The following is an 18,264-nucleotide window of genomic DNA, read 5'->3' as shown; positions in this document are numbered from 1 at the left end:
TCGCATGAATTACGAGACCCCTGCTTCCGCACCGTTCGGTCGCCTGTACTCGCGTTCGAAAAACCACGACGGAGACGGACTCCGGGGGACGGGTTCGTTCGAGGTGAGAATAAAGACGAGTTTCCACGTGTATTGTGCGTTTATTTCTCTTTCTTGTTGCGTTTACGTGTAAAGTTTACTTTCTTCTCCTTCCGTGTCCACCCCCGTTCCACTCCCGTTCCACACCGTTGTCCTTCCCGCCCTCGGTCGTTCCCCCTGTCCGACGTCCCCGCGGTCGGTCGGTCGCGCGCCGACGTTTCCGCTGTCGGTCGTTCCCACGCTCGGTCGTACGTCCACGTTCTCGCTGTCGGTAATTTCCACGGTCGGTCTGCACCGTCCACCGGACCCCTCGTTGTCTTCTTTTCCGGCTCGCCCTTCCTACGGACCGACTCACGGTCCACCGCGACGGCGGCGGTCGCGTCGAGTCCGCCCGTCCGCCGCTCGTCGCTCCGTTCGCGTCGTTCGCGTGTGTGCGTGTACCGTCGCGGCGTGATTCGTCTTCGTCGTCCCCGTTCGTCCACGCGTCGAGGTTACGGTCTCTGCGATCGTTGGACCTCGTCCGACACGATTTCTGCTCCGTCGTCCCTTCTCCGACTACAGCGATCGCCAAGACGACCACGACGACACGGACGACGATGGCGGAGGAACGCTGGTCTTCGGAAACGGTCGTCGATCTCCTGGCTGCTAGACGCCGAGGTTCCGACGTCTCCTGGGCTTCTCGCGCCATGGATCCGTTGTCGCCGCACCAGCTTCCGCCGGAGTCCAGGTATTCCCGCGACGAGATCCTGCGAACCGTTTTGAACGACCCGAAGGTTCGCTCCGCGATCTCGTCCTTGGCTGCCGCCCGCCGAGTCGACGTCCAGACCGTTCTCCACGAGGCTCGTGCCATCGTCCACGAGATGGCCGGCAAGGCCCGCTTGGCTACCGTTCGTTGGATAGGTACGTGTGTCGCGGTCGCCGTCGCTCCGTCTCCGGACGCGCGGGCGAGCGGGCGGGCGGTCCGTGCTGGCGATCGCCCGAGTGCTCGTCCTTCGTTTCTCCTCTTCTCACCGCTCCCGCCGCGTGCAGGTGTTCTCGTTTCCAAGGCTCTCAAGAGGATTTTCGTCAGCGTTTACGTCAACGAGACTGCCGTCTTCCGGATCAAGAGGCAGATGCGCCTCTCTCAGGTCCAGTACGTTTACGCGCCTACCCACAGGAGCTACTTGGACTTTGTCTTGATGTCCTACCTTCTCTTCTCTTACGACATGGCGCTTCCCAACGTTGCCAGTGGTATGGACTTCTATCGGATGTGCGTCGTCGGAGAGTTGTTGAGGCACACCGGAGCTTTTTACATGAGACGCAGTTTCTCTTCCGACTTGTTGTACAAGAGCGTATTCGCGTCCTACGTCGCCGCTCTGGTTCGCCACAGCGACAGAGCGATAGAGTTTTTCATCGAGGGTACCAGGAGCAGGAGTCTCAAGAGTCTCTCGCCCAAGTTCGGTACGTTTGAACCGTCGCGCCCCTCCGTTCTCTACCGTTCTGCGCTACCCATCGTTTCGTCCTCGTTTCTCCTCTTCCGTAGGTCTTCTGTCCACCGTTTTGGACGTTTTGCTCGAAGGCGGCGTTCCCGACGTCTACGTCGTACCCGTCGCTCTCAATTACGAGCGACCGCCGGAGGAGTTGTTGTTCGCCTACGAGTTGCTGGGAGTCCCGAAACCTACCGAGACCACTGCCGGCCTCTTTCGCTCGCTGTCCATTCTCCGCGAACCGTCTGCTTACGGCAGCGTCGTCGTCAACGTCGGTGAACCTCTCTCTGCGTGCCGATTCCTCACAGTGCGACGTCGCAGAGAGAGCGTCCTCTCGCCCGGCGCGAGATTACCCGCGTCCGTTACCGAGAGATTCGCTTACGCCATAGTCGATTCGCACAAGAGGAACACGATACTCGTGCCTTTTAATTTGATCGCTTTGTTGTTCAACGAGAGGAGCCAGACGTGTCCGCACCACCCGTATACCGGCACCGACCGCTTGATCTCCGACTATCTCTGGTGCGAACGACTCTTGCGAGTTTTCGGCGCCACGGTTCGTCCGCGTTCCGCCGAGTGAGTACTTTCTCCCCGGTGGCTACCGTCGCTCCGCGCTCTCTCCGATCATTTTGGCATTTTGTTCTCCGCAGGTCGCGCGACCACCCGTCGACCGAGACGTTGCTCCGGCGTGCTTTGCGGCCTCACCAGGAATTGATCGCTTTCGACGCGTCCCACGCGTTGAGACTCAGAGAGAGGCATCGAACCACCGGCGGCGCCACGGCCGTCGCTCGTGTCAAGGGGCACGCTTTGTCGGAGACCACTATGAGGATAGCTGTACCCGTTCTCAACCTTTCCATTTATTTGAATCCGACGTTGGCGTTCTTGATGGAACCAGCCGTCCTAGCTGTGGCGATAGGGAACGACGACCACGACGTTCCACTTGGTAATCGCGTTCTTCTCCACGTGCGCGCGTTCCTACGTTCGTCCCTTCTTCGTCACCTGTTCTGTCTCGCGTGCCTGCAGGGATCGCGTTCGAACGATACGTCTTCTTGAGGACTCTGCTCAGCACGGAATTCGCGATGCCTTTCCCGACCACGACGGACGACGAGTCCGGGATCAGAGCCGAATGGGAACGAGTCTTCCGTTTGTTGTCCGAACGAGACTGTATAAGCGTTCGAGACGGTGCGTACGTACGAAGGAAAGATTTCAAAGTGTTTTCTCTGCTCTGCCACGTACTGCTGCCCTTCGTAGATGCGATATATGTTACGTGTCTCGCGTTGTTCGAGGTAAGTTCCACGCCCGATCGGTCGGTTTCGCTCTTACTGCTGCTGCTAGCGATCTGACGGATGCTGCTTTCCCTTTTGTTCGCTGGCCGCTTGTCATCCGTGTTTCTTCTTCTTTTGTTGCACGCAGTGGGACGAGACTGACGACGAGATGATGACCACGGAAACGATTTTGGTGCGAGTACAGAGACGAATGGAGAGATTGTTCCTCGAAGGACGCGGCGGCGGCGGCGGCGACGACGACTGGGGACGACACCCTTACTCCTTGTCGCTCGATCTGATCCGTACGACGATGTCGAATCTTACGAAACAAGGTGTTTTAGCGCCGTGTGAGAACCGACAGCGACGCCACGTTTATCGAGCTGACAAAGTTGGATTGGCTTCGATCGTTGGACGATTGCGAGATTTACCGTTGCAACGTCCGGTGGGTTTGTATCTCGAGGCTGTGTTGTTACCCGCGTCGTTACCTGCGTCGTCGTTGGTATCGGCTAAATTGTGAGCAGAACAGGAAGGGAGAAGGAGATAAAGAGAGAGAGATGTGTGTGTACGGCGACGCGTCGAGACGTTCGACTCGGGTCCGAGAATTGTTTTGCGGCTCTGTGAAGACTTTCGGATGCGGACCTCGGAGTGTCGTACGTAGTTGCGCCTCGATTGACCTTCTTTCGACGATTCCGTTTACGGCCATCTGGTGGTAGTGGTTGTCGATGAGAGACTACTGTGTAGACCTCGAAGAAACGTCGTCGCGTCGTCGTCGTCGAATTTACTCGTGCTCGATCTCTTCCTTCTGCCTATGAGGAACGTACCGCCCGTGGTGGTGGCTGGCGTAGGGTTGTTCATGTTTCTGAACAGAAGCTGGAGAAACGGATTGTTACTGCGTGAATCGTTCGAGTGTCGAATTTCGTTCGTCGCGTAGGGACTGAACGCGGATCGTCGAGTCGGTTCTTACCATCACTAGTCTGACGAGATACACGGCGAACGTTAGGAACGAGATGGCCATGAGAGCACCTTCTGTGGAAGGAAATCCTGTCGCGTTTTCGTGATCGTGACCGTGATCGTAACCGTGGTGTTCGGCGGCACCTCTCTTTTGCCGAACGATCGTCGTCACCTTCGTGATCCGAGATTCTGAAAATTTTTTTTTTTTTTTTTTCTCTGTGCACTACGCGTGTTACGTACTGACTGATCCTCCGATTGTTTGATTCGGGTCCTCTTTACCTATTTCACCGATCAACGTGTTCTCGAATGTTTTTAAAAATTCGATTTTTCCTCTGCTCGATGTGGACTTGTGCGATTCCATTAAAGTACGGTGAACGCTCTTCAGAAGCTCCACTGGCAGATGTTTGAAGAGATCTGTGTCGTTCGAGGTGAAGGAGGACGGCTGGTCGATGCATTGTTCGTTCTCTGGCGCGTTCTGAAACGATGTGCGAGGATCGAGAACCGTCGGATGTCTGTTCGATGGAATCGGTCGTCTCGGATATAGCGGTTACCTCGATCGTCGAAGGAATCGTTGTTTCGATTTTGCGGCGACTACTTTCCGTGGTGGTGGTGGTGGTGGTGGCGTTGTTGATGGTGACGGTGGTGGTTTTGTTCGGTTCCAACCAGATACTGTTCTTTCGTCCGTCGTCGTTCGGATGTTCCGCTGTCGTTCGAGTTTCGTCGCGCGCGTGCATGAATGCGTCCGCCGTGTTCTTCTCGGCGAATTTATAAAAGTGATCTTCTTTCGCGTTGGCCGTTCTGCGAATAAAGAGTATGACGTTGTCGCGTTACGAGCTTGTGACGTGCCACCCGGCGGCGGCGGCGGCGGCGGCGGTAGATCCGCGATTTGGATCGGTGTTCGTGCGTGCTTCGTTTTTTACTTGTGTGCGTACCTGTATATTTTTTTATCGTCCGAAAATTCGGGCATGTCTATCCATTCTGCTGAACTGCGATGATTCGATGATAATGTTTGAAGTAATAGCAAAGTGATCGTTGTCCTCATTTTACTTCCGGAATCGCGGATTGCGCACGGCTTGTACGTGGTGACGCGTGTGTGCGGTCGACGAGGTGAAACAGCCACTCGTGTTTCGTACGATTCTAAATGTACCGTACCACCGATGACTCGTGTACTCCACGTATACGTCCGAAGGAGAGATACCGGGTTTCGCCGGCGAGTACTCGGGCAACGACGGCGACGGCGGCGGCGATTGCACCGCGAACACTGACCGAACGGTGATGAAATTATGTGGGGTATCCGAGTGTCGCGAGGACCAGGATGTTATTATTTCGAGTACGAGTGCTGTTAGGACGTTAACGAGGACGGAGAACGCGCGTGACGACGTGCGAATGAACGTAGGATCGGACGTTTTGATACGCGAAAGGAAGCGATGCGTGTTGTAGAAAGACGTCACACTGTTTGCTTCGGCATTTATTTATTTGTATCTCCGTCGTGAGTACACTGTCGTAACATTGTTAATGTTTTATATGAAAATTTGTTAGTTCTGTTTTACTTGCCTGTTACTTACTCGATTCGATTTGTTATTACTGTCTTTTAAGTACTGTTTGTTTGTTAACTGCCTGTAACTACGAATAATATTACAAACTTATAGTTTAAACGAATTACATTGTTGATGCATTTTATAAAATTCAATACTTTTATAAAACTTGACGATGAATATCCGTCAACTCGTTATGATGAATCGGTAATATGTACAAACGATCGACGATTTGTATGTGTGATCGTGCCGTTAATGGATAGCGATACGCGTACGAGAGGGCATTCTACTTTCGAACGTCGTTTCCTAAACGATTTTCGTGGTAATCGTTCGTTGTTTGAAATAATCATTCGACTCTTTGCGTTACGTTCCGACGCCTGTGTTCCTCCGCTGCGACGTACATGTACGAGTAATTAAAAGTGTTTCCGTCTTTGTTGCGACGAAGGTGTGAGACGTACGGTACGGTACGCTTGTTCGAGTTTCATTTCATCTTCGATATTAGCGTTTTTCGAACGTTTGTTTCGCGTTTCCTGTCGCCTCTCTCTCTCTGTCCGACGTTGCTTGTTACACGTCGCGCGTGACGAGTACAAATGTTGCAAAAACGTAATAGAAAAATAATAGTCGAGTATTTGTGGAGTGTTTCAGTTGTTGGTGCTGTGTGCGAAAATGCGAACACTGTGTGTGAACCACCGTCCGTGTGATCCATCGTCGTTGATCCTACTAATTATGCGTTTACCGACGATGAGAGGAAGCACGACGGACGTGAAAGGAATGAACGTGTGTGAACTGTGAGATGCGTCGAATCGATCGGCGGTGTCTTCGTCACACCTTTCTGATTCTGCACCCTTTGAATGGAATGTGTTGCTACCGCTGCTGCGTATCGATCGTCGTCGAGCAGAGAATGAATGAATTTCGGTCGTTGTTGCTGTTTCTAATGCAAAACGCTAATCGCGCCTGGGTAGTAGTACTACCGATTTCCCTGTCTTTACGGTCGATGATAATTGTTACTGATCGAGGAGAACGTTTAAGAAGAGTTCGAATTCGATTAAAGAGAAGCGAGCGTCTTGCTCCTTCGAGGAATTTGACGCGTGCGATACGACGCGATACGAAACGTCGAAGCTTCTATCGCTTACGAGTTTAATAGACGCTTTGAAGAAAAGTCACCGAGTGAGTACGGTTAGTTGGCTATTACTGCAGGCTGTGCGTACAGGATAACTTTGCATATACTTCTACGAATGTTAATTTAATTTCTGAAGAGTTAAAAAGTTCGTACGCGATAATTACGCGATTTCTACTCCCATCGTATCCCCATACCCCCGCCGATGAACGTCGACGGACGTTTGTATAAAAGAAATCTATACAGTATGTTTTATAGTTTGCACACGCCGCTGTGCACTGCTGTTTCGTCGTCATCTGATCACCGTCCTTCTACCGCTCTTAAGCAACCTTCGTGCTTGATTATAAAACATGCTACATATTTCTACGTTAAGCTGAAAAATATGTATATATTGCGCGTTTAGTGGTAAAATATTCTTTAAATATATATATATATATATGTTTGTATGTTTGTATATATGTATGTGTATATATCTTTTTCTATTAAAGTAATGGAACGAAACGGAAACGACTACCCGTCTGTCATCTCGTTGTTGTCGTCGTGGTATCGAATCACGAGCGATGAATAATTGTTGTTCGAAAATGTCTCGAGTATATCGTGTCTGTCTTTCTCTTAAGTATCTTTCACGCTTTACTAACTACGGAAGAATTGTTGTGTCACGGTTATCTTACGATATCGACGCGCGCGATTACTGTCCCTTACTAAAATTCCTTGCGAACTTTCGCGAGAACGTGCAGCTCCTGTTGCTCTTCTCGATATCTGGTCACCATCGTCGTCGTCGTTTCTTCTGGACGCGATGCTCAGCAGGAATGTTGTTGTCGGATACCATTTGCCCGTTACTGTTCAAGATCTGCGATCTTCCTGCGGTTCGGTAGTACGTTTATTCCTTGTTGTTGCTCGTCGTCAAACGTCGTCGAGTCAAGCACGAATGAAACGTCGCAACGTGGCTCGAGCGCTTCGAGCCCAGCCTTTGTGATGCGTGGACAAAGTATTTGGCAACGATTCGATGTTTGATTCGGTGGTGGTGGTGGTGGTGTTGATGTCAGGCGAAGAGTTTTGTCATGTGCGCTGGCCTGTACTGTACGCCGACCACCGGGCATCGTCGCTTTCGTGAGTTAAATAACGATATCCCACTTTCGCTTCCAATTCTCGTAAATCGCACCATGTCTGATGATCCTTGAGATCGCAACAGAAACAACAGAGCGAATGATTAACGACGACGACGACGAGGCTGCGGCGAAGGTAAAATGGTCTACGGATCACTTACCTGAAGCCAAACGTGTTGCAAACTTTTATCCACCGTATAACGTTTCCTTTGTTTTACTTGCAATAGATTATTGATTAAATCGATTGCTGATCGAGTGAAAAAGATTGTCAAAATTAATCATTTGATCATTATTGTTAACCGATCGAGTACGGATACGCGCGGATACGGATTATTTTATTCTACTACTACTACTACTACTACTGTACACATATATCATACCGTCGAACGAGATTTCCTGCCAAGGTTTGGGCGGATACATGAAAGCTGCGTTTTGAATTTGTTCATTGATGTCTTCTTCTTCGTTGAATGGAAATGTACCGCTCAAGGATACGTAAATGATTACACCCACGCTCCACATGTCCAGAGATCGATTGTATCCTTTGTTACGCAAAACTTCCGGTGCCAGATACGCCGGAGTGCCAACGACGCTTCTTCTGAAACTTTTCTCTCCTATGATCCTAGCGAAACCGAAGTCGCACAGCTTCACTTGCGTGAATTCGCTGTCGCCGCTGCTCAGCAACACGTTCTCGGGCTTCAAGTCACAATGAACGATGTTCTTGCTGTGCAAATGTTTCAACGCTACCAATATTTGCGTGATCAAGAATTTGGTTACCCTCTCGCTCAGGCGGCCCCGCTCGGAGCTCAGTATCATCTCCAGCATGTCGCCTTTCAATTTTTCCATAACTACGAATATTCGTTCCGAAGTTTCGAACATCCGTTCTAAATTCACGACACCGCTGTGCGAGAGATTCTGTAGTATAGCGACCTCGTTTTTCAGTTGGGCCTCTTGTTTCGTAGGAAAGCGTAATTTATCGATTACTTTTATGGCGACCGCCCGACCGCTCTTTCGATGGACACCACCGTACACCGTACCGAACTGTCCGGAACCTAAGACTTCGTCCGGGAAGATCTCGTACAACTGAGACATGTCCGTGATCAGGTTCTCTTCTTCAGGTTCCGTACGTCCTTGTTGTTCCGCTGCTGCTGCTGCTGGTTGTTGTTCTGTCGCTGTCTGACCTGTTTGTTCGTGTCGTCTCGTTTATTATTAGACGATCGATCGACGACGACGACGATCATCTTTTCACTCGACTGAGCTCGACAAAAGGGTACGTACCGGTTGCGGATACGACGACGGTAGTTACGGGGATGAGAGCTTGCCTGATACTGGTTTCCCATGATCTGGCTATGTGGGCTCCGATTCCACTCTCTGGCGGCGGTAGCGGCTGCTGCTGCCGAGGAATTTGACTACAATTATCTGCCGCATACGACGGATCTTCTCCGACGTAATAATCGACGGTAGGAGTTTTTAACTCGAAGCAATGCATTGCCCCTGTGAAACAGTTGTCGTCGTTCGTTTTTTTTCTTTTTTTCGATTTCTTTTTTATAGAAGCGGACGCGTGGTGGAAAACGCTCGGTGTTTGACTTACGCTGACAACGGGACGTCTCGGCAGTTTCGATGGACAGTATCTCGACCAACGGAATTTCTTTATAATATTTCGAGCTATTTTCATTTTGAAATAACGTTATCGCTTTCGTATCGAGTCGCCAGTAATGCTTTCTTCTCTACAAAGGAAATTGACAAGATCGTTTAACAGCTGTGAGAGTGAAAAGGGTGTGAACGATGTATGCGATCGTTAGTGTTATCTTTCTATGCTTGGTTTACCATTGGATCTCGACTTGTAAAATGTACCATCCAACCCTCTTTCAGGATCTTCGAACCGCCACCGTGGCGTTTAGTATGCTTGACGCTTTGCACTATGCGCATTAAAGGGATATTATTGCTTGGTGTAGAACTGCAGCTGGTGCGACGAAAAGATACATGTAAACATAAACGGTTAAACGTATGTGGTAACGATGATGATGATGATGATGATGATGATGATGATGACGACGACGCGGGTGATGATGTGTGAAGTGTAGGATTGCACGTTTAATTTACCTCGAGGGTCTCGACTTTTGAAATTCGTCGTAAGTAATATCATCCTGGTTGCCTGCTCCTGGGACTTGTTCCTAGAAGAATAGTCTGAATGAGTCTCTGTTCTCTCTGTGTGCGCTGCCTGCTGCTCGGCAGGTACGTTCGGTAGAATTTCTATTATTCTATAAGAACGCCGGTGGTGTTTTACAGTATACTCGGCGGCGAGTGCTTTAGTTTCGTCCGCTGCGAAGGATGAATGCTGAGGAGGTGAAGGAGATTCGGCGTCGCTGTCGGCGTCACCTTCGTCGTTTCTACCGTCGCACTTCCCTTCTGGCTCGCTGCCTACACCGCTGTCGGGATATTCGTTACCTACCGGAGAGATAGTCTGTATCGTTCTTCACATTGAAAGAGTGTCGACGAAATGTGAGAAACATTCGAGATGAAAGCGAACCACCTGCTGCTGCTGCTACTACTACTACTACTACTACTACTACTACTACTACTACTACTACTACTACTACTACTACTACTACTACTACTACTACTACTACTACTACTACTACTACTACTACTACTACTACTACTACTACTACTACTACTACTACGAACCCCACCTGTATTGTCTCGTGGATTCTCTCCGGTACAGTCTTTAGGTATTTTTTCAATGCACTTCTTGTGCGCATTGTATTGGCAATCTTTGCATTGTAGGCCTTGTTTAAATAAACCACGCAGTAATTTTTTACAGTATCCGCACACGGTCGGTCTGGTGTAAGTGTGCAGTACGAACGTGTGCGGAATTTTTATACGCGTTGCGAGCTCCCGTTCGACCCACACTGGTCTTCCACCACCAGCAACACCACCAGCACCACCCCCCAATGAAGGAGAGCGAGACTGCTTTGGAGCCATTGTGATGCTGGGTATTGTCTAATTTTGGACGCCCGTCGACACACACATGAAACACGACACGATATGATTATGTGAAACTACGCGTAAATTGCACGAGGTACGAGTGAAAGTAGTCGTCTCTATATACGTATCAGTTTGGATCGGTTACGACCTGCTGCTGGAACAGCTTACCAAAGTACTGTTATTTTGACTTGCATTTGGTGTATTGTTTGTACTATGATTATCGTCACTGATGCTGGTCAAACTACTGGTAGATCCTTGACTCGGAGATCTTGGTACGTTCAACATTGTGGAATTACGTCGTCTTTGACTATTGGCATCGTGTGAGCAATTATTAGGTACTTTTATAACGCATCTCTTATGGTAATTCATTCCACAACCTGCGCATAGCGAATCGAATTAATCGTTGTGCACTGCTCTCTACTCCCGAGTGACTGCGGCATAGCGTAACGTGGTCGTACGCATCCGTCGTGGATCAGGTACCTTCGCATTTTAAACCTTGTCGAACGAGACCAAACAGCATCTCTCCGCAGAAGTCACAAAAGGTGGGAACTTTGTACGAATGAACGGTCAAAGCGTGGGGACGAATGGGAACCTCCTCGTTTGGCACTTGTGCTGAAACGATTAAACGAGCTGCTGACTCGAACTGACGCTTCAGCTTTCTTCGCTACTGATCGCGAAATGACCAGAGTCGAAAACCAACTGCTCGCTATGAAAACAACTACTACTACTACTACTACTATTACTACTAGTACTAATACTGTACCACTGAGAACAATTTCTACCAATGTTTCATCGACAACTTCGGTCGCATTTGTTACTAGTTGTAAGATATTGGTAGAATTATAATCGTGCTTCAATAAAAGCAATCGTTCGAACAAATGATTTAAACCGTGTTCAGGACACTTGGTGTTTATAAAGTCACAGGCGAATTCCTTGAGAGTCTTGAGAGTCAAGGTACTGCTGTCGACCGTGACAGTGTCACGAATCAAACCAAATTGAAATAAGAATGTTACTTCTGGTCCTTCCATGTCAGCTGTGCTGTCTTGTTGTTCCGGGGCTGAAATAGGACAAATACACACAGTAGGATACTGCTCCACTACCAATATCGATTGATTCTACATCGACGCTCGGCGGCGATCTTTTTAATATCATTTATTAAACGACACATTGTTGCAATCGTCGAAATGTCATCGAATTCTCGACGCACTATAGGTTAGCTAAACTAGACGAGATACGTTTACCTAGTGATCGATACCGTCGCACACGTTATGTTTACGACGACGGCGACGATAAACAATTTTTATGCCCGCATTCCGATCGCATGAATTTCATCAACGACAACTATTCCATTCCGCTCCCCGCGTATAATACGTCGAAAGAGTTGTGAATTAGTATTTCACTCATTACGGATACAATTATTGTGCGGTACGTACGCTCAAAGTGAATCGATACGAGTTTTGTTCGGTCCACCACCACGGTTATAGCTGCCTTGTTTTCGATCGAATTAACTTTGGCGAAACCAAATAATCATTGTGACAACAGATCCAACAACGAGTGTCACCGAACAGCGTCAGATCCATGCCTGTGCCTGACACACATTCGTCGTTGATGACATTTTACAGTTATCTCCAGGTGACCGACCCACCTTCGCCTGTACATACATATATACACACACACACATACATTGCGTACAATTCTACTACATGCGCAGCTGTATGTACTAGACGATGTACTGTATATATAGTATGTACACCGATTTTTTACGCGGATGCGGTTTAACGATTGGACTAATACTAATGCATAAATTTTCAAACAGAATCAATGAATACACCGAGGAGATGAATATCTATATCCTTTTATATACTGTGGCTCTTGTGGCTTGTACTCTCTGCGTCCAAAGCTTGTTAGATTAAGTAATATATGCTCTAAGGTACAAAGTATATCACACCGTGTGGTACGTATGGACATAGTCATGTATGTCATTGTATAATTATGTATTACTGACGCTGATCCGATGTTATGCAGAGATCGAAGAATAAAGGAAGAAATTATTTGTTCAAATATTTTTTAATTACTCTGCTGCGGTTAATCAGCAGAGGAAATGATAATAAAATGATGACAGGGCCCTGTCCGACGCGGGATCTCTTGTTCCCCGTGCGCACGTGCTTCGTGCTTCTGCTGACGCTATTGCTGCTGCTGCATCATCAATAAGCGACCGATTCTGGAACTTCTGCTGCTTCACCCACTTCAACCCACTTCATCTCAATTTTCCTTGCAGTCGACTGTCATCGTATTGTTCTTATTATCAGTGCAATGTTACGTATGCACATGCATTTCTCTTACGTTACTGACCGTTAAAGTTAAGTATTTTAAAGTGTTAAATTTTGGTAGAATTAAAGTATTCGTTTCTTCGTCTGTCCCGGGTGCACGCGGTGTACGTGTATTATTTTTTTTATCTCTATTTCTTCATCTCGCGAACTTGCGTATTACGTCATCTGTGATCCAACGTTCCTGCTAACCAAGTGGATCGCGCGTGGAGGGGGTACGAATGTGAACTGTGTGAGTACAGTGACGTTTGTACGGATCGAGTCTTATTACGATACTGTCCGCGGGGTCCGAGGTGCCGTACCACGCCACAGTGCCACACGACGAATGATCGTCGATTCCCCCGTTGTTCAGTTGGAGCCATTTCGTGCGGCGATAACTCCGGTTTCCCAGTCCGAATTCAGACGATCGTCGTCGTCATCGGCCAGGATCGATCTCACCGAACCTATCAAACATGATGATACCGAATTGCATCCGAAGCGTAGGCGCCCAAACGTCGAAGCGAAACGTGAGTACATGCGATCCGATGAACGACGACGAATGACCTCTAAAGTAGTCGGTACTTGCCAACACGTTCCATTGTGCCATCAGGCCCTTGTTATAATTTCTAATAGTCGATCCTTGTCGACTCGACTCTCGCAAATTGAACGTTCGCTCTTTTCTTTTTTTATATCTCCTCCTGCTGGTGTCTCACCAGTTCGGCACCTGGAACGAGGTAATTATTCGAATAGATTTTTTTCTCTACTCCTGTGTTCTGGACGCGTACCACCGACGGCGGATACGATTTAATCGTTTAATTTTTCTTCTGCATTGTTCTGATTTTTTTCCGCTTTCCTCCTACACGTGCTCGTGCGTGCGCTGTTCTACTTGTGTATGACGATGATAAGTACGTTCGATCGTTCGAGATCACGTGTTGGTTAGATCAGACAGCTAGAATCTCAGCGACACACAAACGCGAGCAACTTCTTTCGTGACCGCCACGTTTTTCTAAGTTCGCAACAGATCAGATTGAACTAACGAACTTTGTGTTTTGTGTATTTCTCTTGCTTTTTGCACATCCTCCCGCCTCCCTCTTTCCATCTCCCTTCTCCTTCTCTATCGGGCGGGAGTAAGTACGATGTATCTGATGTACGCACGTACGTATTTTTAGGTGGTCTCTTACTTTTTCAACAAGAAACACAATTATGCCACGGAAGCTTCGTTTGAAACGAAACCGTTCAGGTTGCACAAACTGGACAGCGGGCCCTCCACTCGGGTCACCGTCACCAGAGAAGAAGCATTAGAGCTCTACAAGAAATTGCATACCATACGTCGTATGGAGACAGCTGCGGGAAACCTTTACAAGGAGAAGATCGTCAGAGGTTTCTGTCATCTTTATTCTGGTCAGGTAACGACAGGCACAACGATCTGCACTTCCCAGAACATCCGATTTGTTCTGATCTATTGTTATTCGTTATTGTTTATGCACACGAACAGTAATTTATAAATGAAACTTGCAATCTCCTCTCCTGGTAGGAAGCTTGTGCAGTTGGCATGAAAGCAGCACTACGCCCACAAGATTCTGTGATCACTGCTTACAGAGCCCACGGGTGGACCTATTTGATGGGAATAGAACCGTTTGGAGTCCTGGCCGAATTAACCGGAAGAAAGGGTGGAAATGCGAAGGGCAAAGGTGGTTCCATGCACATGTACGCTAAGAACTTCTACGGTGGAAACGGTATCGTCGGTGCTCAAGTGCGTGTTCATCTGTCTCGTGCACTCTACGTTCGCTTTCGATGACGAATCTTCGAAACGAACGAATGAAAACTGTTGTCTGCCTACGACTACTATGCGTTTCGCAAATCGCGTGACGCAATCTTCTTCTTATTCAGGTGCCATTGGGAGTCGGAATAGCGTTTGCTCAGAAGTACATGAATACAGGAGGAGTGTGTCTCGCGCTGTACGGAGACGGTGCAGCTAATCAGGGACAAGTGTTCGAAGTTTATAATATGGCCAAACTGTGGGACGTTCCGTGCATTTTCGTTTGCGAGAACAACGGATACGGTATGGGTACCAGCGTCGAACGTGCTTCCGCGAGCACGGATTATTACACCAGAGGAGATTACGTCCCTGGAATTTGGGTTGGTAAATTTATCACAAATTTGATTGCGATGAAACGATTGCGAAACACGTGATTACACACACGCACACACACACGCAGGTGGATGGCATGGACGTGCTGGCGGTCAGGGAAGCTACCAGATTCGCTATCGACTATTGCACGTCTGGCAAGGGTCCCCTCGTGATGGAGACTGTCACTTATAGATACAGTGGACACAGTATGTCCGATCCTGGAACGAGTTACCGTACGAGAGAGGAGATTCAGGAAGTGAGGCAAACCAGAGATCCCATCGCTGGTTTTAAAGAGCGAATACTGAACTCTAACCTTGTTACGCCGGAAGAAATCAAGGTACTGTATGGTTGCTGCTGCTGCTGCTGCTGCTGCTGCTGCTGCTGCTGCTGCTTAACGAAATTTGTTGCGAACGAATGAAAAAACATTGTTACATATTCGTTTTCGTTGCCAGGCAATAGAGAACGAGATAAAGAAAAAGATAGACGATGGTGTGAAGGCAGCGAAGGCTGACAGCGAAATACCATTGAGCGAACTTACTGCTGACATTTATGCCACTTGCCTGGAGAAAGAAATACGGAACGTTACTCCGTTCAATCCTCTACCACACACGAGGCTAGGACCTGCTGTGAACGCCTAAGAGCGACCGCTGATGAAGCGAAATTCTAAATAACGTTACATTATAGCAATATCTGCCATTATAAGAATTCTTAGTTTGTACAAAACATTCTCGGCTCTTCTGAATATTACACACACACACACACACACACACACAGAGAGAGAGAGAGAGAGAGAGTAGATAAGAGAAATAGTTGATTCTTTCCTTTGATTGTTTACGGTTCAGTTCAGTTGTACATGTACAAATTGTATATTTATTTTATGTATACATGCATAAGTGGATGAGACTAGCAAAGATTCGACGTTTTAGTTCGATCACTGTAATCTCACTGCCTTGTCTTACTGATTTGTACGTCGGCGATTACATATGTACATAGATACACATGCCTTCATAGCATTATCGACGACGATACTTGTTATTGCTCTTTCCTTCTTAGGAAATTAGGATACGATCCACAAAGCATACTGTAGACACGCTTGCGTGTTGTCATTCATGTTAATTGAATAAAAACTAAATGAATTGTTACAATCATTCGTAAAATGTAACCCCGTCCGTGATAAGTTCCTCGGATAGATCATTGTGATCGAACGACTCGGTTGATTCTCGTTTATTAGATATAATTCGAAAAGATCGAGTGGGACTGTATTTTATTTAAAATTTAATTTTGGAACGCATTTCGCAACACGTTCAGGCCGCTAAATGCATTTACGAACACGCCGTTGGAATCGGAGAATCCATTTTTCTATCCCTGTCCCAGCGTGATTCGGTTCGATTCACGTATAAATACTTACGCATTTCTTTCTCGTCTGCTGCTTGTAAGGATCCCGCCCCGTCCTCGAGAACGATTGCACGCGGCTTGCGCGATCGAAGTGACTTACTTGAGATCCTGAATCCTGAACTGCTGCTGCTGCTGCAGTGCTGCTACAATTTGGTTTGTGGTGAAGCGGTGACGTGACGTGACGACGATCAACAGGGACGAACGGGACGAACGATGGCCGCGGCAGGAAGCACGAGTGCCGGCACGATTTTACAAAAACTCGGCTTGAAGCCGATAACAAAATGCAGCCTCGTAAAATTTTATGCCCCGGCGTTCGGCGTAGCCTCTTACACCGCGTTATCCGTCAACGTGATGAATCCCAGTCTTGTCATCAGGTAAGACACCAACGAATCCGTTCGTATCCGAAAGGTTAACCTGCTGCAGTCCCTCGAGTATCGTTCCGATCATACGTAGAACGTTACGTAATATCCTCGAAGATGTCCTCTCTCGCTCTGAGTCGTGATTGATACTTTGCGTACTTTGCTTCGAACTGGAATTCGGACTCGAACGATGTTCAATAAACGTCATGGCTCGCGTTTATAACGTTGGCCAACTAAATTTCGTGTCACGTTTTTTCGCGCCGACCGTCTCATTGGTTCTTATTCTGTTTTCAGGGTTTTCCCAAAGAAAGACATTACAAATTTCTTGTTAGGGAGTGCTCTCCTTGGCACTGGTTCGTACATATACACTCGTGATCATTTGAAAAGTGCTCCTACGAGTGTGAAAATTATGTACAGGTAAATTTTTCCTGCCTCGCGGCTACTCGCCGCGACGTTCCATGCTCAAAACGTATCGTGCATACATTTATTTTTCTCGTCGTTCAACGTCATTTGTTGTTGCTTGTCTTTTTTGTAGTACCGCTGGGGCTGTGTTACTTAGCTTCGGATCCGTGTTGGTGTGGGCAGTTCTCCGGTCGGTCGTGCCTCCTAATCCGACTCTGTGCACATTAGTGGGCATTGGTTCTGGACTAGCGTTCATTCAGGTTGGTTCCAGCTACCTGAACTTTGTCGACGGGCAGATACAAAAGAAGTAGACGGACATAACATGATCGATGTGTATAAAAGTACATCCAAATGAAAAATTTGCAATAATACGTTATGGAAATAGAGTCGCATTGAATTAGAAACCGAGTGAACGAATAATGGTAACGGTTGAGCAAGGCATTCTTAAATATTTACAAATTTTTATATTTTCTATTACCTCTGGATACCAACGACCACCGCCGATGTTTACGAGACGGATCGCACTCTCGAAGTAATCACGAATTACATTTATTTTGTCCTTACCGATTATTTACTGACGATCCAACTATCACACACACACACACACACACGCACACATCCACAAACACAAGACACGAAAAGCCTGAGCTCATTGTTGTATTCTACACGGCGCACGCGACGAAATGATGAACAAAGTTTTTTCAAATGCGCACCACGCTTCGCGTTCTACATAAGCATTATTATTATTATTGTTATTACTATTATTATTATTATTATTATTATTGTGAACACCGCGTATGACCTACGTGTCAACGGAAATGTGTGAGAAAGAAAAAAAGAGGAAATTTCTTCTCGTAACACGAGTGCATTTTCTTCAAAACATGTAGTACCATTGTCATTCTCAACAAGTAATCGATTAGCTGTAGTGGTAGAGATGTGCAAATTCTTTTCAGCTGTTTTAATAAATATTCAAAAAACAAAGATTGGAAAGATATTTTGTCGACGAATTGTCACGCACGATTTCCGGCGGACAGGTTTTCGGCGTCGGAGAAATACAATATACATACACGTATTTACTCGGAGTTTAGCGTTGACCGTGTGTGCACCGAAACAGAAAATTGTATCTTTATCTACAATAAATTCTATTGCAGTATCCGAAACGCGGTGTACG

The 18,264-nt window shown here is 47.5% G+C and overlaps 5 protein-coding genes across 8 annotated transcripts; 3 read left to right on the top strand and 2 right to left on the bottom strand.

Annotated features, from left to right (window-relative positions):
• The first annotated feature begins 460 nt into the window (after positions 1-460).
• On the top strand, positions 461-6,572 carry Dhap-at (dihydroxyacetone phosphate acyltransferase). Its single transcript, XM_018031185.2, has 6 exons — positions 461-978; positions 1,108-1,518; positions 1,601-2,117; positions 2,192-2,484; positions 2,565-2,827; positions 2,955-6,572. The coding sequence occupies exons 1-6, from the start codon at positions 675-677 to the stop codon at positions 3,321-3,323; spliced, it is 2,157 nt and encodes a 718-aa protein (XP_017886674.1). The 5' UTR covers positions 461-674; the 3' UTR covers positions 3,324-6,572.
• Positions 3,500-4,799, bottom strand: LOC108628951 (uncharacterized). The gene is made up of 5 exons (XM_018031199.2): positions 4,690-4,799; positions 4,309-4,555; positions 4,037-4,232; positions 3,771-3,946; positions 3,500-3,676 (listed from the first exon to the last, which is right to left on the bottom strand). The coding sequence occupies exons 1-5, from the start codon at positions 4,797-4,799 to the stop codon at positions 3,500-3,502; spliced, it is 906 nt and encodes a 301-aa protein (XP_017886688.1).
• On the bottom strand, positions 5,213-12,280 carry PKD (serine/threonine-protein kinase D3). Of its 3 annotated transcripts, none has more exons than XM_018031179.2 (13): positions 11,934-12,278; positions 11,264-11,557; positions 10,981-11,112; positions 10,669-10,877; positions 10,206-10,515; positions 9,800-9,960; positions 9,616-9,686; positions 9,340-9,475; positions 9,104-9,239; positions 8,791-9,006; positions 7,896-8,693; positions 7,677-7,762; positions 5,213-7,585 (listed from the first exon to the last, which is right to left on the bottom strand). In XM_018031179.2, exons 2-13 carry the CDS (start codon positions 11,526-11,528, stop codon positions 7,469-7,471), a joined length of 2,637 nt encoding a protein of 878 aa, XP_017886668.1. In that variant the 5' UTR covers positions 11,529-11,557; positions 11,934-12,278; the 3' UTR covers positions 5,213-7,468. The 3 variants fall into 3 exon arrangements, with proteins under 3 accessions (XP_017886668.1, XP_017886669.1, XP_017886672.1); XM_018031180.2 differs by lacking the exon at positions 11,934-12,278 and adding an exon at positions 11,742-11,927; XM_018031183.2 differs by lacking the exon at positions 7,677-7,762 and having other exon boundaries at positions 11,934-12,280.
• Positions 12,281-12,644: 364 nt separating this feature from the next.
• Positions 12,645-16,082, top strand: LOC108628950 (putative pyruvate dehydrogenase E1 component subunit alpha, mitochondrial). 2 transcript variants are annotated; one of them, XM_026816863.1, is made up of 7 exons: positions 12,645-13,333; positions 13,523-13,540; positions 13,976-14,212; positions 14,341-14,559; positions 14,697-14,945; positions 15,026-15,274; positions 15,390-16,082. In XM_026816863.1, exons 1-7 carry the CDS (start codon positions 13,280-13,282, stop codon positions 15,573-15,575), a joined length of 1,212 nt encoding a protein of 403 aa, XP_026672664.1. In that variant the 5' UTR covers positions 12,645-13,279; the 3' UTR covers positions 15,576-16,082. The 2 variants fall into 2 exon arrangements, with proteins under 2 accessions (XP_026672664.1, XP_017886687.1); XM_018031198.2 differs by lacking the exon at positions 13,523-13,540 and having other exon boundaries at positions 12,653-13,333.
• Positions 16,083-16,292: 210 nt separating this feature from the next.
• LOC108628952 (uncharacterized) lies at positions 16,293-18,253 on the top strand. The gene is made up of 3 exons (XM_018031200.2): positions 16,293-16,706; positions 16,986-17,108; positions 17,227-18,253. Exons 1-3 carry the CDS (start codon positions 16,546-16,548, stop codon positions 17,402-17,404), a joined length of 462 nt encoding a protein of 153 aa, XP_017886689.1. The 5' UTR covers positions 16,293-16,545; the 3' UTR covers positions 17,405-18,253.
• Positions 18,254-18,264: the final 11 nt, after the last annotated feature.

Source organism: Ceratina calcarata, unplaced genomic scaffold, assembly GCF_001652005.2.
Source record: "Ceratina calcarata isolate Rehan_Ccalc_2016 unplaced genomic scaffold, ASM165200v1 scaffold551.2, whole genome shotgun sequence".
Classification (NCBI taxonomy): Eukaryota; Metazoa; Arthropoda; class Insecta; order Hymenoptera; family Apidae; genus Ceratina; species Ceratina calcarata.
The sequence above is the reverse complement of the archived record's forward strand: the minus strand, read 5'-3'. Positions and strand labels throughout refer to the sequence as shown.

Bases quoted from the DNA above. Each gene is read 5' to 3' on its own strand.
- Dhap-at (XM_018031185.2), top strand. From the start codon at position 675: ATGGCGGAGGAACGCTGGTCTTCGGAAACGGTCGTCGATCTCCTGGCT. The intron at 2,118-2,191 runs GTGAGTACTTTC...TGTTCTCCGCAG, and splicing joins GTTCGTCCGCGTTCCGCCGA to GTCGCGCGACCACCCGTCGA. The intron at 2,485-2,564 runs GTAATCGCGTTC...GCGTGCCTGCAG, and splicing joins CGACCACGACGTTCCACTTG to GGATCGCGTTCGAACGATAC.
- LOC108628951 (XM_018031199.2), bottom strand. From the start codon at position 4,799: ATGAGGACAACGATCACTTTGCTATTACTTCAAACATTATCATCGAAT. The intron at 4,233-4,308 runs GTAACCGCTATA...ACATCGTTTCAG, and splicing joins CGATTCCTTCGACGATCGAG to AACGCGCCAGAGAACGAACA. The intron at 3,677-3,770 runs GTAAGAACCGAC...CCGTTTCTCCAG, and splicing joins ATCTCGTCAGACTAGTGATG to CTTCTGTTCAGAAACATGAA.
- PKD (XM_018031179.2), bottom strand. From the start codon at position 11,528: ATGGAAGGACCAGAAGTAACATTCTTATTTCAATTTGGTTTGATTCGT. The intron at 9,240-9,339 runs GTAAACCAAGCA...TTTCCTTTGTAG, and splicing joins TTACAAGTCGAGATCCAATG to AGAAGAAAGCATTACTGGCG. The intron at 7,763-7,895 runs GTATGATATATG...TCACTCGATCAG, and splicing joins GCAGGAAATCTCGTTCGACG to CAATCGATTTAATCAATAAT.
- LOC108628950 (XM_026816863.1), top strand. From the start codon at position 13,280: ATGATGATACCGAATTGCATCCGAAGCGTAGGCGCCCAAACGTCGAAG. The intron at 14,560-14,696 runs GTGCGTGTTCAT...CTTCTTATTCAG, and splicing joins ACGGTATCGTCGGTGCTCAA to GTGCCATTGGGAGTCGGAAT. The intron at 14,946-15,025 runs GTTGGTAAATTT...ACACACACGCAG, and splicing joins ATTACGTCCCTGGAATTTGG to GTGGATGGCATGGACGTGCT.
- LOC108628952 (XM_018031200.2), top strand. From the start codon at position 16,546: ATGGCCGCGGCAGGAAGCACGAGTGCCGGCACGATTTTACAAAAACTC. The intron at 16,707-16,985 runs GTAAGACACCAA...TTCTGTTTTCAG, and splicing joins AATCCCAGTCTTGTCATCAG to GGTTTTCCCAAAGAAAGACA. The intron at 17,109-17,226 runs GTAAATTTTTCC...TCTTTTTTGTAG, and splicing joins AGTGTGAAAATTATGTACAG to TACCGCTGGGGCTGTGTTAC.